Raw genomic sequence first — 13,258 nt, forward strand, 5'->3', positions numbered from 1 at the left:
ATAGGTGGATCAAGTCATGCTGTGAATACTTTTGAGGGGAAACTACATACTAACTAACCCATACTATAGAGGGGATATTATTAGGGGTACCTTGCTAAGAAAGGTTTGGGAACCACTGACTGCATCAGAATGTATTTCTACATAATAATTAGATTAGAATCAGATGTAGTGTGTGAAAAGAGAAATGGAGAAACACCACCCTCGGAACAACAGAATGTATTGAGGCGTCTGTATAAGAGTAAATATGATGCAGATAACCAGTCATGGCGTCCATACCGCAAAGAGAAACGTTCTCATATAATACATATGATTATTTATTACCGCATACAAGAACATCCATTCATCCATGACATCTCCGTGTATTCGGAAAGTATTCAGACCCCTAGACTTTTTCCAAATTTTGTTACGTTACAGACTTATTCTAAAATTGAATAAACTGTCAAAGCAAAATGTTTGCTAATTTATTTATTTCAATAAACAGAAATAATGTATTTACATAAGTACTTAGACCCTTTGCTATGAGACTCGAAATTGAGCTCAGGTGTATCCTGTCTCCAACTTGATTGGAGTCCACCTGTGGTCAAATCAATTGATGGTACATCTACATCAGGTCCCACAGATGACAGTGCATGTCAGAGCAAAAACCAAGCCATGAGGTCGAAGGAATTGTCCGTAGAGCTCCGACACAGAATTGTGAAGGCACAGATCTGAGGAAGGTACCAAAACATGTATGCAGCATTGAAGGTCCACAAAAACACAGTGGCCTCCATCATTCTTAAATGGAAGAAGTTTGAAACCACCAAGACTCTTCCTAGAGCTGACTACATGGCCAAACTGAGCAATCAGGGGAGAAGGGCCTTGGTCAGAGAGGGGACCAAGAACCAGTTCGTCACTCTGACAGAGCTCCAGAGTTCCTCTGTGGAGATGGGAGAACCTTCCAGAAGGACAACCATCTCAGCAGCTCCCTGCCAATCAGGCCTTTATGGTAGAGTGGCCAGACAGAGGCCACTCCTCAGTAAAAGGCACATGACAGGGCACCTAAAGGACTAAGACCATGAGAAACAAGATTCTCTGGTCTGATGAAACCAAGATTTCACTTTTTGGCCTGAATTCCAAAACATTTGGAGGAAACCTGGCACCATTGCTACGGTGAAGCATGGTGGTGGCAGCTTCATGCTGTGGGGATGTTTTTCAGTGGCAGGGACTGGGAGACTAGTCAGGATCGAGGGATAGATGAATAGAGCAAAGTACAGAGAGATCCTTGATGAAACTGGTGCGAAGGTTCACCTCCAACAGGAAAACGACCCTAAGCACACATCCAAGACAACGCAGGAGTGGCTTCGGGACAAGTATCTGAATGTCCTTGAGTGGCCCAACCAGAGCCCGGACTTGAACCCGATCGAACGTCTCTGGAGAGACCTGAAATTAGCTGTGCAGCAACGCTCCCCATCCAACCTGACAGAGCTTGAGAGGATCTGCAGAGAGGAACGGGAGGAACTCCCCGAATGCAGGTGTGCCAAGCTTGTAGAGTCAAATCCAATAATATTCAAGGCATTAACCACTTTCAAAGGTGCTTCAACAAAGTACTGAGTAAAGGGTCTGAATACTTAAGTAAATATGATATTTCATTTGACATTTTTTAATGGATTTGCAAACATTTCTACAAACCTGTTTTTGCTTTGTCATTATGTGTGAAGATTGACGAGGGGGAGAAAAAAAATCAATTTTAGAATAAAGCTGTAATGTAACAAAATGTGGAAAAAGGGGTCTAAATACTTTCTGAATGTACTGTATGTCCATGTGAGTGTGTGTGCATGATTGTTTAAATGTGCGTCAACCCTCCCTGTCACCTCAAAGGAGAGCTCGTCGGCGGCCTGGGCGATGTAGCGTTTGATGACGTGGGCGGCGGCGATGGCGGGCACGTTGATGGAGGACTCCTCGTGGACCAGTAAGTGGTTGCCTTTGTTATCAACCTGGAAAACACACACACACAGTCAAGGTCGTGTCATATTTACTGTCTATCAATTTAGACATGTTACACTGGGTTGGTGAGTTACAGTTCTAGTGTGTGTAAGGCACTTCATTTCAGTGCAAGAGGCATCACTACAGTCCCTGGTTCGAATACAGGCTGTATCACATCCGGCTGTGATTGAGAGTCCCGTAGGGAGGCGCACAATTGGCCCAGCGTCGTCCGCGTTTGGCTGGGGTAGGTCGTCATTGTAAATAAGAATTTGTTCTGAACTAGTTAAATTAAGGTTTAATTATATATATATATATATAAATAGGTGATTAAGGAATGAAGAGCAGTAAGCTAATGTGTTCAAAAGAGAGAGAAAATGGAAAACTATGTGTGGTGTATTTGTGTAGAGTGGGAGATTGATAGACATAAACCCAGACAGAAGCTCACCTCCATCCATGTGAGGGCAGGCCCACAGTTGATCTTGTTGTCAGCGATAGCTGTGAGGCGGGAGAGGTAAGCCATCAGCATCTGGGAAACTGCCTGTGAGAGGAAACCAGAAACAGACCATGTGTAAAACACCTATATAAAACCACACAACACCCTTCTGTCACTGTAGCTCTACAGAGTGGTGTCGATTGACCTGCAGCTATTGGTAGTGTTTGAGAATCCTGTGCGGCCATTTTGTGTGGTCTTTACAACTGATCCAGAGACTGCGTGGTTGATGTGTACATGATGGGTGAGGCTGGCATTAGGCTATACTTGCAAGTAGAGCTGATCCTAAATCAGATAGGTGGCCTCCTAACTGGAAATACACGAACAAACTAAATAACAAAAGGTATCATAGACTTTAAGCGGAATTATCATCAATATTATCATGGCCGTCAGGCTAGCAGACTCTTCAGGGAAATGTATCCAATCAAGAGGCCATTTACCGAAAGAAATCAACTCTGGTTGCGTATCTGCCTACCACCAGGGGAGTATACAGTTTCAATTTAACTCAACCCAATGAGGCTGCTAAGTGCGTTTACATCTGCAACCAATCAAAAACAAGAAGCACTCTCCTTTGTAAGCAGGGGAAATGATTTTCAGGGGACCCATGGTAATACATTTGATGTCAGCGGAACACAAATATTTGTTTTGTGCAATGCCTTTTTTTCGCTTGCACTACTAAAATATATACACAACTTATATGCCATATGCAAAACTGAATTGCCCATGGTCTGCCAATGACTACTCTACTCACAGTCCTACAAATGTATTTCAGTGTGAGGCGGGAGTCAGAGAAATGGCTTTTAGTCTGTGCTTCACAAGCTAGTTGTCAGTGAGAGAGCTGTTTTTAGGTTTCACTGTAATTGTGTGTTCCTTTCACCAAGGTTATGTACTACTTCTGGACAGGAAGCAGTAAACACACAAAAGTGTGCGTGTGTGAGAGTGAGCGAGAGAGAGTAAGGAGATAGGACGAGTCAAATCATTTGTGTGAGAGAAAATTGGAAAGTGTGCATGTGTGCGAGCTCAATGAGTTTGTCAGCACCTCTCGTACTGTAGGAGGGTACCACAGTACTTTAGAGGCATAATGGGCGCTCCAAAACACTTCAGCTACTCTCAGGCAGGATAAACACATCTCAATGAGCATGAGCCAGAATGACTGAGCTCATAATGCAGTCAATCCGAATGATACTGAAATGAAGGTTGTTTCTATTTTTTGAGGCGACTTCTTGAGTAATGCACAAAAGATGGCCAGGAGATTTCATAGGTCTGTGGCGGTCCTTCATGTTCCATATTCTATAAAGGCTAGGACAATACAAGAATAGAGAGACAGTGTGAAAACCTCATGTGAGTGAGATACAGTAGGCAACAACATACGTGTGTCTCTGTCACCATCAAAAGACATTGTTAGATCAAGTTAAAGAATCTCAAGAGGGACTAGCGTCTGTGATGACTACAGAAATGACTGAATTGAGAGAGCGAGAGAGATAGAGAGACAAATGGAGAGGAGAAAAAAGACAGCATGAGAGAGAGAAAGGGCAAAGGGAAAGAGTGACTGGTGAGCGCCTAGCAGAGGGAATCAAACACTCCACTGGAGGCCAATTAGAGAGGAGATGAAGAGGAGAGAGAGAGGTTAAATAAGGGAAGAGGAGAGAGGTTAAATAAGGGAAGAGGAGCGAGGTTAAATAAGGGAAGAGGAGCGAGGTTAAATAAGGGAAGAGGGGAGAGGTTAAATAAGGGAAGAGGGGAGAGGTTAAATAAGGGAAGAGAAGAGAGGTTAAATAAGGGAAGAGAAGAGAGGTTAAATAAGAGAAGAGAGGTTAAATAAGAGGAGAGAGGTTAAATAAGAGGAGAGAGGTTAAATAAGGGAAGAGGAGAGAGGTTAAATAAGGGAAGAGGAGAGAGGTTAAATAAGGGAAGAGACGAGAGGTTAAATAAGGGAAGAGACGAGAGGTTAAATAAGGGAAGAGGAGAGAGGTTAAATAAGGGAAGAGGAGAGAGAGGAAAAGTTAGGACAGGTAGAGGTTAGAGAACTGAGCCCAAAGAGAGACAAGGACTAAGTGAGGTTAGAGGAAAGGAAAGAGGAGATGAGAAAGGAGAGATGATAGGAAAGCAGAGCAGATGAAATGAGAGGTTAGGGGAGGACAGAAGAGGTTAGGAGAAGAGGAAGGGATAGAGAGAGAGATTATAGGAGACAAGAAATTAGAGTAGGGAGAAGAGGTTAGAGCAGAGACCATTGAAGTGGTGGGCACGGGGCCAGACGTGGGGCCCTCTCATGACCCTCTCTCTTTCTCTCCCAGAGGTTCTAGGCCGCTGCCTGCCACATCGATTGCAGTACATGAGCTGGCACCGTGCGAACCCAATCAGGCCAGGGACGACCAACACACCCACAGAGGCCGAGTGTTGTAGCCTAGAGGAAGGGGCCGAATGGGGCACAATCTGACGACATGTACATGACACTGCCACTTCAGCACTGGTTTTAAAAGTCCCACAGCCTCCGAGCCTTTGTTTTCTTTCCACAAGATGTGGCACCAACAGTACAACATAAATGTAAATATGTATAACCAGATTAACCCTAACTAAACCCACAGCCAGGACAAATCTGGCCAAGAGGAACCGTTGAAGATATGTGGAAGATATATATGTGGAAGATAATAAGATTTGTAAATGACAAAGCATGCCCGGGTTTAAAAAAATATGTTTGTTTTTTATTTGAGACTTCATTGTGGCGCTAACCAGTCCAAACGATGGTTAAATGAGCTATCAGATCTGTTCAAAAATGTCATGAAGGCCACACGTCACCTTGAGGGAGCTCAATGAAGACGAAGCTGACAACATTTAAACGGATCTCAGGATAAATCAAACATTTCCCTAAACAACCCTCATCCGTCAAACGTTGCAGGGAGGGAGAGTACAGAACGTTGAAGCGGACACCACGTTTTGCCTAAATGATAAAAAACAGGTTAGCCTGGGACAAAAAGAATGCCACAAAGAAAGCCCCAAACTTTCAAGAAATGAAACGAGTGCCAACAGTGCTACAATACTAAGCACTTGATTTGGAGGGTAAAGTAGGCTTCTGTATAGAGGGCTTGCTTTGCAGAGCAGCAGAAAAGGAAGTCCATGAACGCTCTGGTCTGGGCTATAATAAGCCAGGGTGGGTAAGGAAAGCTTTTCTCTGATGACATGGATGCTTTCCTTGTTGTGCTGCAGTTGTTGGTTACTGTTGGTGATGAATACCCTGGCGCTTCCCACAAGACTTGTCCTATTCAGCGCACTAATCCAAGAGTGAGCCTTCCCCTGTGTGTGCCAGACAGTGTGTGCATGCGCCCCAAATGGCACCACAGTCCTCATACAGTGCACTACTTTTGACCAGGGCTCTGATCAAAAGTGTTGCACTACGTAGGGAATATGGTACCATTTGCGCCGCCGCCAGTGTCTCTCCTTAGTCCTCCTTCCTCGAGTGTCAACACGGCCAAGCAAACACAGACCAAAAGAGGGCCAAGACTCTCCAAGAAAGACAAAGACTAGAGAACAAGAGGGTAAAACAAGAGTAAAGCCAAGCACAACATGGAGGCCTTAAATGGACGGGGGTGGACTGGCTGGCTAACGGAATCAATAGGGAGACGGATTAGTTGATTAGCAGTAAGTCTCCTGATTTCGCAGAATATTCGGACCAACTCTTTTCAGGTCTTAGACTTAAATGAGTCATGGAAGACATTGTGTGAGCTAATGTCAACTCATTTCGACCAGGCAATTTAGAGCTCCATGTACTGGCCTGCACAACAGTGGCCATTGTGTATTGTAATGAGCAGGCAATATGATGGTTAACATACTAGTTAGGCTAAGACTATCCAAATAACTGCGGTAGCTAGGTACCAAACTGAGGGAGCGGCAAATCAACCCCTCGACAATACTGTTAGTGACATTTCAATTGAAGCCAATTTTCCCGTACAACAATTTATCCTGTAAGAACCTCTGTATTAAATGCCTGAAAGCTACAATCAAACAATGACAGTTTGAGCATGCAGCCTCCCGAAAAACTATTTGTAAAACTGGGCTGCCTGAAATTACTAGACGCTCACTCTCCGCTATTATTTGTCCCAGCAGCCGCAGATTAAACCGAAAGGTCCGTCATTATGTTCAACCAATCACGACTGAGGTAGGCCTATTTCCTCAGCCTTGTTTTGTGAAAACCCTAACAACCTGTTGTACGAGTCCTGTTTAGTGCTGAACATTCCACTACTGAAGGACCCATGCTTTCATTGTGGGCGTAGTAATCTGACCTCCTGTGATTAGTCAACATGCCGCCCGGGCCTCCCAGTGTTTCCCATTACACTGGGGACCGGACGACCTGCATCCCAAATGGCACCCTATATAGTGTACTACTTTTGAAAACGGCCAATAGAGCTCTGGTCAAAAGTAGTGCACTATGAAGGGAACAGAGTGCCATTTGGGATGCAGGCATAAAGTGGTGCCTAGTTAGCCTACCTTCGTGGGAGTCTCTATTTAGGAGTATGAGGGCCTTTTTCCCCCCCCATGGACTGAAGGATCATAAAAGGTAGGCATTAACAGCCACTCCAAACTTCAAAGGCCATCGATTTAGTTGTGAAAATATGCCACAGTTCAAGTGGGCTTTCGCTGTGAAAACTACTGTAAAGAGTGAGAGTGTGTGTTCAAGATAGGGGAAAGAGAGAGGGAGGGGAAGAGAGAGAGGGAGGGTGTAAGATAGAGCGAGGGTGTGAGAGAGAGGGAGGAGAAAGAGAGGGGAAAAGAGATGGGAAAGAGAGAGGGAGGGTGTAAGATAGAGCGAGGGTGTGAGAGAGAGGGAGGAGAAAGAGAGGGGAAAAGAGAGGGGAAAGAGAGAGGGAGGGTGTAAGATAGAGCGAGGGTGTAAGAGAGCGAAAGCTCCCGTCACAGCTCAGGGGGGATGGAGAGGCTTTCTAAACGCGTAAACACAGAGACAGCATAATTGGACACTTTCACTCATTTAGGCCATGAATCAGCTTGCAACAAAGACCTAGGCAGGAGTTTGTAAAACAAGCAAAAACGGCATGGACATTGTACTGGTATTTCACTCTAGCATGGAAACGGTCGCAAAACTGTTCTGAAGTGAGCCCTGTATTTTGCCTCTGGTTTCTGTCTGAACCCTAAACCGTTATCATGTATAACCCTGAAGGGCATAATATAGTCCTTGCAGTCATAAGCTCTGAGGCGGCATTCAAAGTGGGAGACTGGAGACTGGGAGAGACCATCTGAATGGTGAAATAGGGGTGTTGAGAGGGGTGGCACATCGGCTGTACTGAGACCAGGCGTCTTACCTCGGCGCGATCACTCAGACTGTCGAATCGAGGCAGCTCCGGCAGCTGCGAGAATCGGCGGTCATATATGCAGAGGTGCAGGTGCTTATCCAGGACACGAAAATCTTCATAGCTGCGCTTCACAATCCAGTTCCGGCCCTGCGGAGAAAAAACAAGAGAGTCAGCCAGTGTGAAAGAGAGGAGAGAGAACGTTTCCAGAGACAGAGGAGGTGCATCAGCCCTTGGCTGCTTTACTAGCCTGGTAACAGATACCCCTCACGCCCTAATTCAGAATCCACCGCTGAGACGGGGTGACAGGAGGGGAGCTCTATGCTTTTACTAGGGGGATCAGAGAGGGGGCAGGGCTCGACATTAACGCTGTCCGCTTGCCCGGGCAAGTAAAAAAAAAAACAACGAATTGTTGGACAGGCAGATGACATGGACAAATAAAAAAATCACAATATCAAACAATTAGGCTACTTTAATCATTTGCCCAGTTATAGTTTTTGGCCATCAATGAAAATCACCTGCTTGTGTTCCAGTGGGGGGGGGGGGACGATAGGCAATTCAAAACATAGTGTAGTTCTGACTAGTTAACTGTTTAGCATACATTAATGTCATTGTCATGTCCTCAAATAACTTTCCACCAGCACTCGTGTATAACCGCAAATGGCCAACACGGATACGGGAGCGCAGTTGATGAAACCAATGCTGCATACTCTGGATGTAAAACAATCTCGCAAGCTCTCAAAATGGACTGGGATTCTCCTCTATTCAATACCGGCCATGCAATTTTGACAAAGTAAAAAAAATATTCTTAGAATAGCCTAATTGATAAGTAACTCCTATGCTGTCAAGATCTCTCATGAACACGGACTATTTTAACCTCACAAACAGATAAACATCTTAGGTTAACTACCTCACACACCATAGCCGTTTGATCCCTGATTCATTGAATGAGGGAATTATTTTATAAAGACATAAAAAGTATTTGGCTATAATTGTAATGTTGCAGGGTGGCCAACCCTCCTCCTGGAGAGTCCAGGAGAGCTACTGGCTATGCAGGCGTTTGCTCCAGCCCAACTCGAACACAACATATTGTAAAGAAATGATCAGCTGCTCAAATCAAATTGCATTGCATCCATACATATGTTAATCTGATATTATTGCGGTGTAGAGAAAAGCTTGTTTCTCTAGCTCCAAAAGTGCAGTAATATCTAACAAAACGCACAAATCTAAAGGTAAAATAAAGGAATTAAGAAATACAAGGATGCATAGACATTATGGACAGTATGTGGATAGAAAATATAGTATAATTGAAGAATACGTGGATAGAATAGTACACTGTACAGCAAAAATTAAATAGGATGGCCTTGACTAGAATACAGTATATATAGTACATATGAAATCAGTAATGAAATCAGTAAAACATTATGATTAAAATGATCAGTGTTCCATTATTAAAGTGACCAGTGTTCCATGTCTATGTACATAAGGCAGCAGCATTTAAGGTGCAGGGATAAGTTACTGGATGGTAGCCGCCTAGTTACAGCGACTAAGTTTAGGGCAGTGTACTGGGTGGAGGTCGGCTAGTGATGGCTATTTAACAGTCTGATGGCTTTGAGATAGCTGTTTTTCAGTCTCTCAGTCCCAGCTTTGCTCAGGTCCTTGATGTTCTTCTTGTCCTTCTTTTGACACCGGGTGCTGTAGCTGTCCTGAAGGGCAGGCAGTGGGCTTCCGGTGAGAGCCCTATGGTTGCGAAAGGTGCAGTTGCCGTACCAGGTGGTGATACAGCCCGACAGGTTGCTCTCAATGGTGCATCTGTAAAGGTTTGTGAGGGTCTTAGTGGCCAAGCCAGCTTCCTGAGGTTGAAGAGGCGCTGTTGCTCCTACTATACCACCCTGTGTGGGTGGACTATTTTTTTATTTTTGTATGGTTGTAGTTTGGTTGTGGTTGCCCCAAGCAGAGCACCAGTCTGCCAATGTGAGGCAGTGCTAAAAAACAGATGAAGGGATGGATGGATGGATGGAGGGGGGATGAATCTAAATGGCTGGGATTATTAAGAGGGGTCAAATCTGGTGGAATTAAGTGGTGGACATTATATCCTTCAATTTCAACATGGGGGGGCCATTTTAACCTGAAAGAGGGATCTCCCTCAATGGAAAATGTTCTCTGAATCTACTACAGAACATTGAGTGAAAAATAAAATATTTTATAATATTGGATGTACTGCTATTAATCAAACCAGAAACATATGCGGTGGGGTAATCACTTGTTTTATTAGTATTGTAAATCCAACAGGCACCATGCCACACAGCATGCCACACAGAATGGAACAGATCCTAAATATGTTGCCATTGAAGCTCACTGAACTCACACTTTAACTGTGCTGGCCTGGATAGCTAAGTTTGGAATCCATTTATGAAGTCACCAATTCGCCGAGGCTATTTTGGGAGTACAACACAAGAACTCGATAATTCACACAGATCCATACGTTAACTCTTATCGGGGCCGACTGGCGATTGACAAAGCCATCCAGGGTTTTTTGAAATCTAAATGAAAGGGTGCCGAGTTGTGAAGTTAGCCTCGGGCAATGTCCCTATGGGGAACAGGGTGCAATTTGGGACAGGCCGTTGGTCAGCACCAGGAACAGGATCTTTTAGAATGTATCCTGGGATAATGTAGCTCCTGGGCTGAGAAAGTTGTGGGGAGCAAAGGAGGAGAAGGAAGAGTGGAAATGGAGAAAGGTTGAGGATGTGGTGGTGGCAGTTGGGGTTAATACTTCTGAAAGCTCTGCCAGATCAGAGTACTGTGTATCCAGGCTCTGGAAGACAAGCTTCCAACAGTCCCCCTTTATGGGCTGACAAATAATTATCCATAACTCTATTAGCCATAGCCACTTCCAGGTTGGCAAAAAAAAGGCAACATTTCAAGGACCTACTGAATTTCAAGCAAAAGGTGGACACACTGCAAGCTTATCACAATGCAGAATCATTCCCAGTTATAGCCCATTTAGCAGGCCATGTGTTTTATCTCCGATGGCCAGTCTTGTCCCCCCTATTCTCTTCTTGCTCCCTGGTCCAATGCCCACGTCCCCAGTGTGTGGTAACTATCCCTCATCCAGGCAGTTTTCTCGATGGCTGGCTTACAGCCTTCGGCCACCTTCATCTCTGAAAGGACAACACAAACCTGACAAAGCTGCATTTCTGTGGGTCACCCCCTTTACACATTTCTGCACTCCTGTCCTCCCACCCTTTATTTTCTATTCTCTTCCTATCCCCTCTTTCTTTTGTTCTCCAGAAGGAAAGTCAAAGGTACGTGCTCCCAACATGGAATTGGTCAATTTCCCTGCACTTAGCATCACCATGCACTTACCATCATCTATATCAAAGAAAGAAAATGGTGGAATATGCTTCAGAAGCTGTATGCAGATGACAAAACCAGTGGTATAAGTGCAAACCAAATTAACTTTGCCCTCAGCTCATCATCGCATTCAAAGCTACTCCTGTCTTCCTATTTTCCATCCAGTTGCTTCACCGTTTCTTTTTCGACTCACAAGAGTGATTGCAAACCTCAAAACCCCAGTTCCAGAACGAGGGAGAAAAAAAAAAAACTTGGTTGCTTTGATTTGACCCAGAAAGATCCCTCTGAACTGGGGCCAGGGCTGGAGTGACTGTGATTGCAGAGCATCGACCAGCACCACTGATCCTAGCGCAGCCATAAGGGAATAACCAGGAGGGAATCAGGACTGTAGAAATATTATTATATTTTGTAGGGCTCTGTATAGTACTTGGTGTGCTACAGTAGCTTTGTCCCACTTTCAGACACTGGGACTTCCAGTCAGTTCCTTTGTTTGTCTGTTCCCTTACTAGTCTGTGGAACTAAAGCGATCTATCCTGCAGGCTGGATTCTTTCTCCTCCGCTCTCTGTACTAAGAGGGTGGCTCTGGGCCAATTCTTCACCCTCCTTTCCCCCCTTATATATGGAACAGTGCAGCAGTTTCAGCTCCCCTTTCCAACACCAAGCCAAGGAAAGATGGAATTTCCAAGGACAGAGCCACCCGTTTTCCGTGGCATTGCCAAGGTCATGCAAATGGAATACGATCTAGAGGAAAAATGTGTGAAACCTGAATCGAGTGAGTCAGTGGAAGGGGTGAGACCAGAGCTACTGGGTTGTGTGGGACCTGTGCGCAATTGTGGGAACTGGAAAGCACATGTGAGCTTAAGAAAATGGAATTCAGTAAAATGGAAGGCATGTCTTCAGTGAACCTTGAACTAAGAAGTCCCTAGAGATGCCCTACATGTTAAATTTAGGAGAAACACCCAAGTTAAATGTTAAAAAAATACATTTTGATCAATAGACGATGAAATTGGGCAAGGGTTTTATTGAATTGCTTCGCTAGGTCTCTGATGAGAGGGAAACAATTGCCAAGGAGAAGATTCCGATGGTATGCCAGACGTCTTTTTTAAGTTGTGTGTTTTGTTGCTACTCAACACCTTGTGAACATTGTGGGTAAGGCCAAACGGCATCATTTCCCTGTCACTCTCCTTCCCCCCCCCCCCCCGAGACCCTTATCACCAATCTGACCTTTCTGTTGAGTAGTTTGGTTGTTCCAGCTTCACCGTTCCCGCATCTAAGATTCTTCAATCACGACTCCCAAAGTGTTTTCAGAAAAATGAAAAATAAGCCAATCCCGTAACGTTACTAGCTAACAGAGGGGTGTGCTGGGTATGATTTACAGTATTGGGCGTTCATCATTTGGTGTGTGACAAGATTCAAAAGACAGCGATTTTCCATGTGACACTGCGTCTGTGAGAGTGTGTGGGTTGGCGTGCATGTGTGTGTGTGTGTGTGTGTGTGTGTGTGTGTGTGTGTGTGTGTGTGTGCAAATGTATATGAGAGAGCACTGATTGAGTGAGTATTACACTGCAGCATATCACAGCACCCGGGGGATTACTCTGTCATACCTGGCAGTAGATCTGGACCAAGTACTGCAGCTCTTTGGACTCAAAGCCATTCCGTGTCACTTCGCTCTGTTCATCCGCGAGTGAAAGCTGGAATACAGAGAGGGAAAGGGGGGAGAGAGAGGGAGAGAGAAAGTATGAGACACAGTGCTTCATGTTTGGGGTTTTGGGTCAAATGGCATAAGGGCATGGATGTGGTCAGATGACAACAGATAATTTGGTTGAAACAACCCTTTAACCTTTGTTTTACCCCCCCTCCTCCCTTTCTTCCAAGCAAGAGCTAAGAGAGTCTCTCAGAACCAAAACAAAATAAATATCATCCCTCACAACCCCTGACAGTTATACCGAGCCCGAGGCAAGTATTCACAAACCGTCTCAGTGTAGGAGTACTGATCCAGGATCAGTTATCCCTTTTAGATTATAGTGAATATGATTATACGGACAGTTGGGATCTGATCCTAGAACAGCACTCGTACTCTGAGACGCTTTGTGTAGAAAACAAAACCGAAAAATCACCAGCCCTCATCAATGAACAAATCACTTTGTCTTTG

General features: G+C 44.7%; 1 protein-coding gene across 1 annotated transcript in view; it reads right to left on the reverse strand.

Annotated features, from left to right (window-relative positions):
• Positions 1-13,258, reverse strand: part of LOC135548718 (rho GTPase-activating protein 32-like) — a 226,397-nt gene that overhangs the window by 52,101 nt on the left and 161,038 nt on the right. Inside the window, 4 exon segments of the mRNA XM_064978581.1 lie at positions 1,851-1,973; positions 2,408-2,500; positions 7,765-7,902; positions 12,711-12,797. Coding sequence (XP_064834653.1) covers positions 1,851-1,973; positions 2,408-2,500; positions 7,765-7,902; positions 12,711-12,797 — 441 coding nt within the window.

This window comes from Oncorhynchus masou, chromosome 11, assembly GCF_036934945.1.
Source record: "Oncorhynchus masou masou isolate Uvic2021 chromosome 11, UVic_Omas_1.1, whole genome shotgun sequence".
NCBI lineage: Eukaryota > Metazoa > Chordata > Actinopteri > Salmoniformes > Salmonidae > Oncorhynchus > Oncorhynchus masou.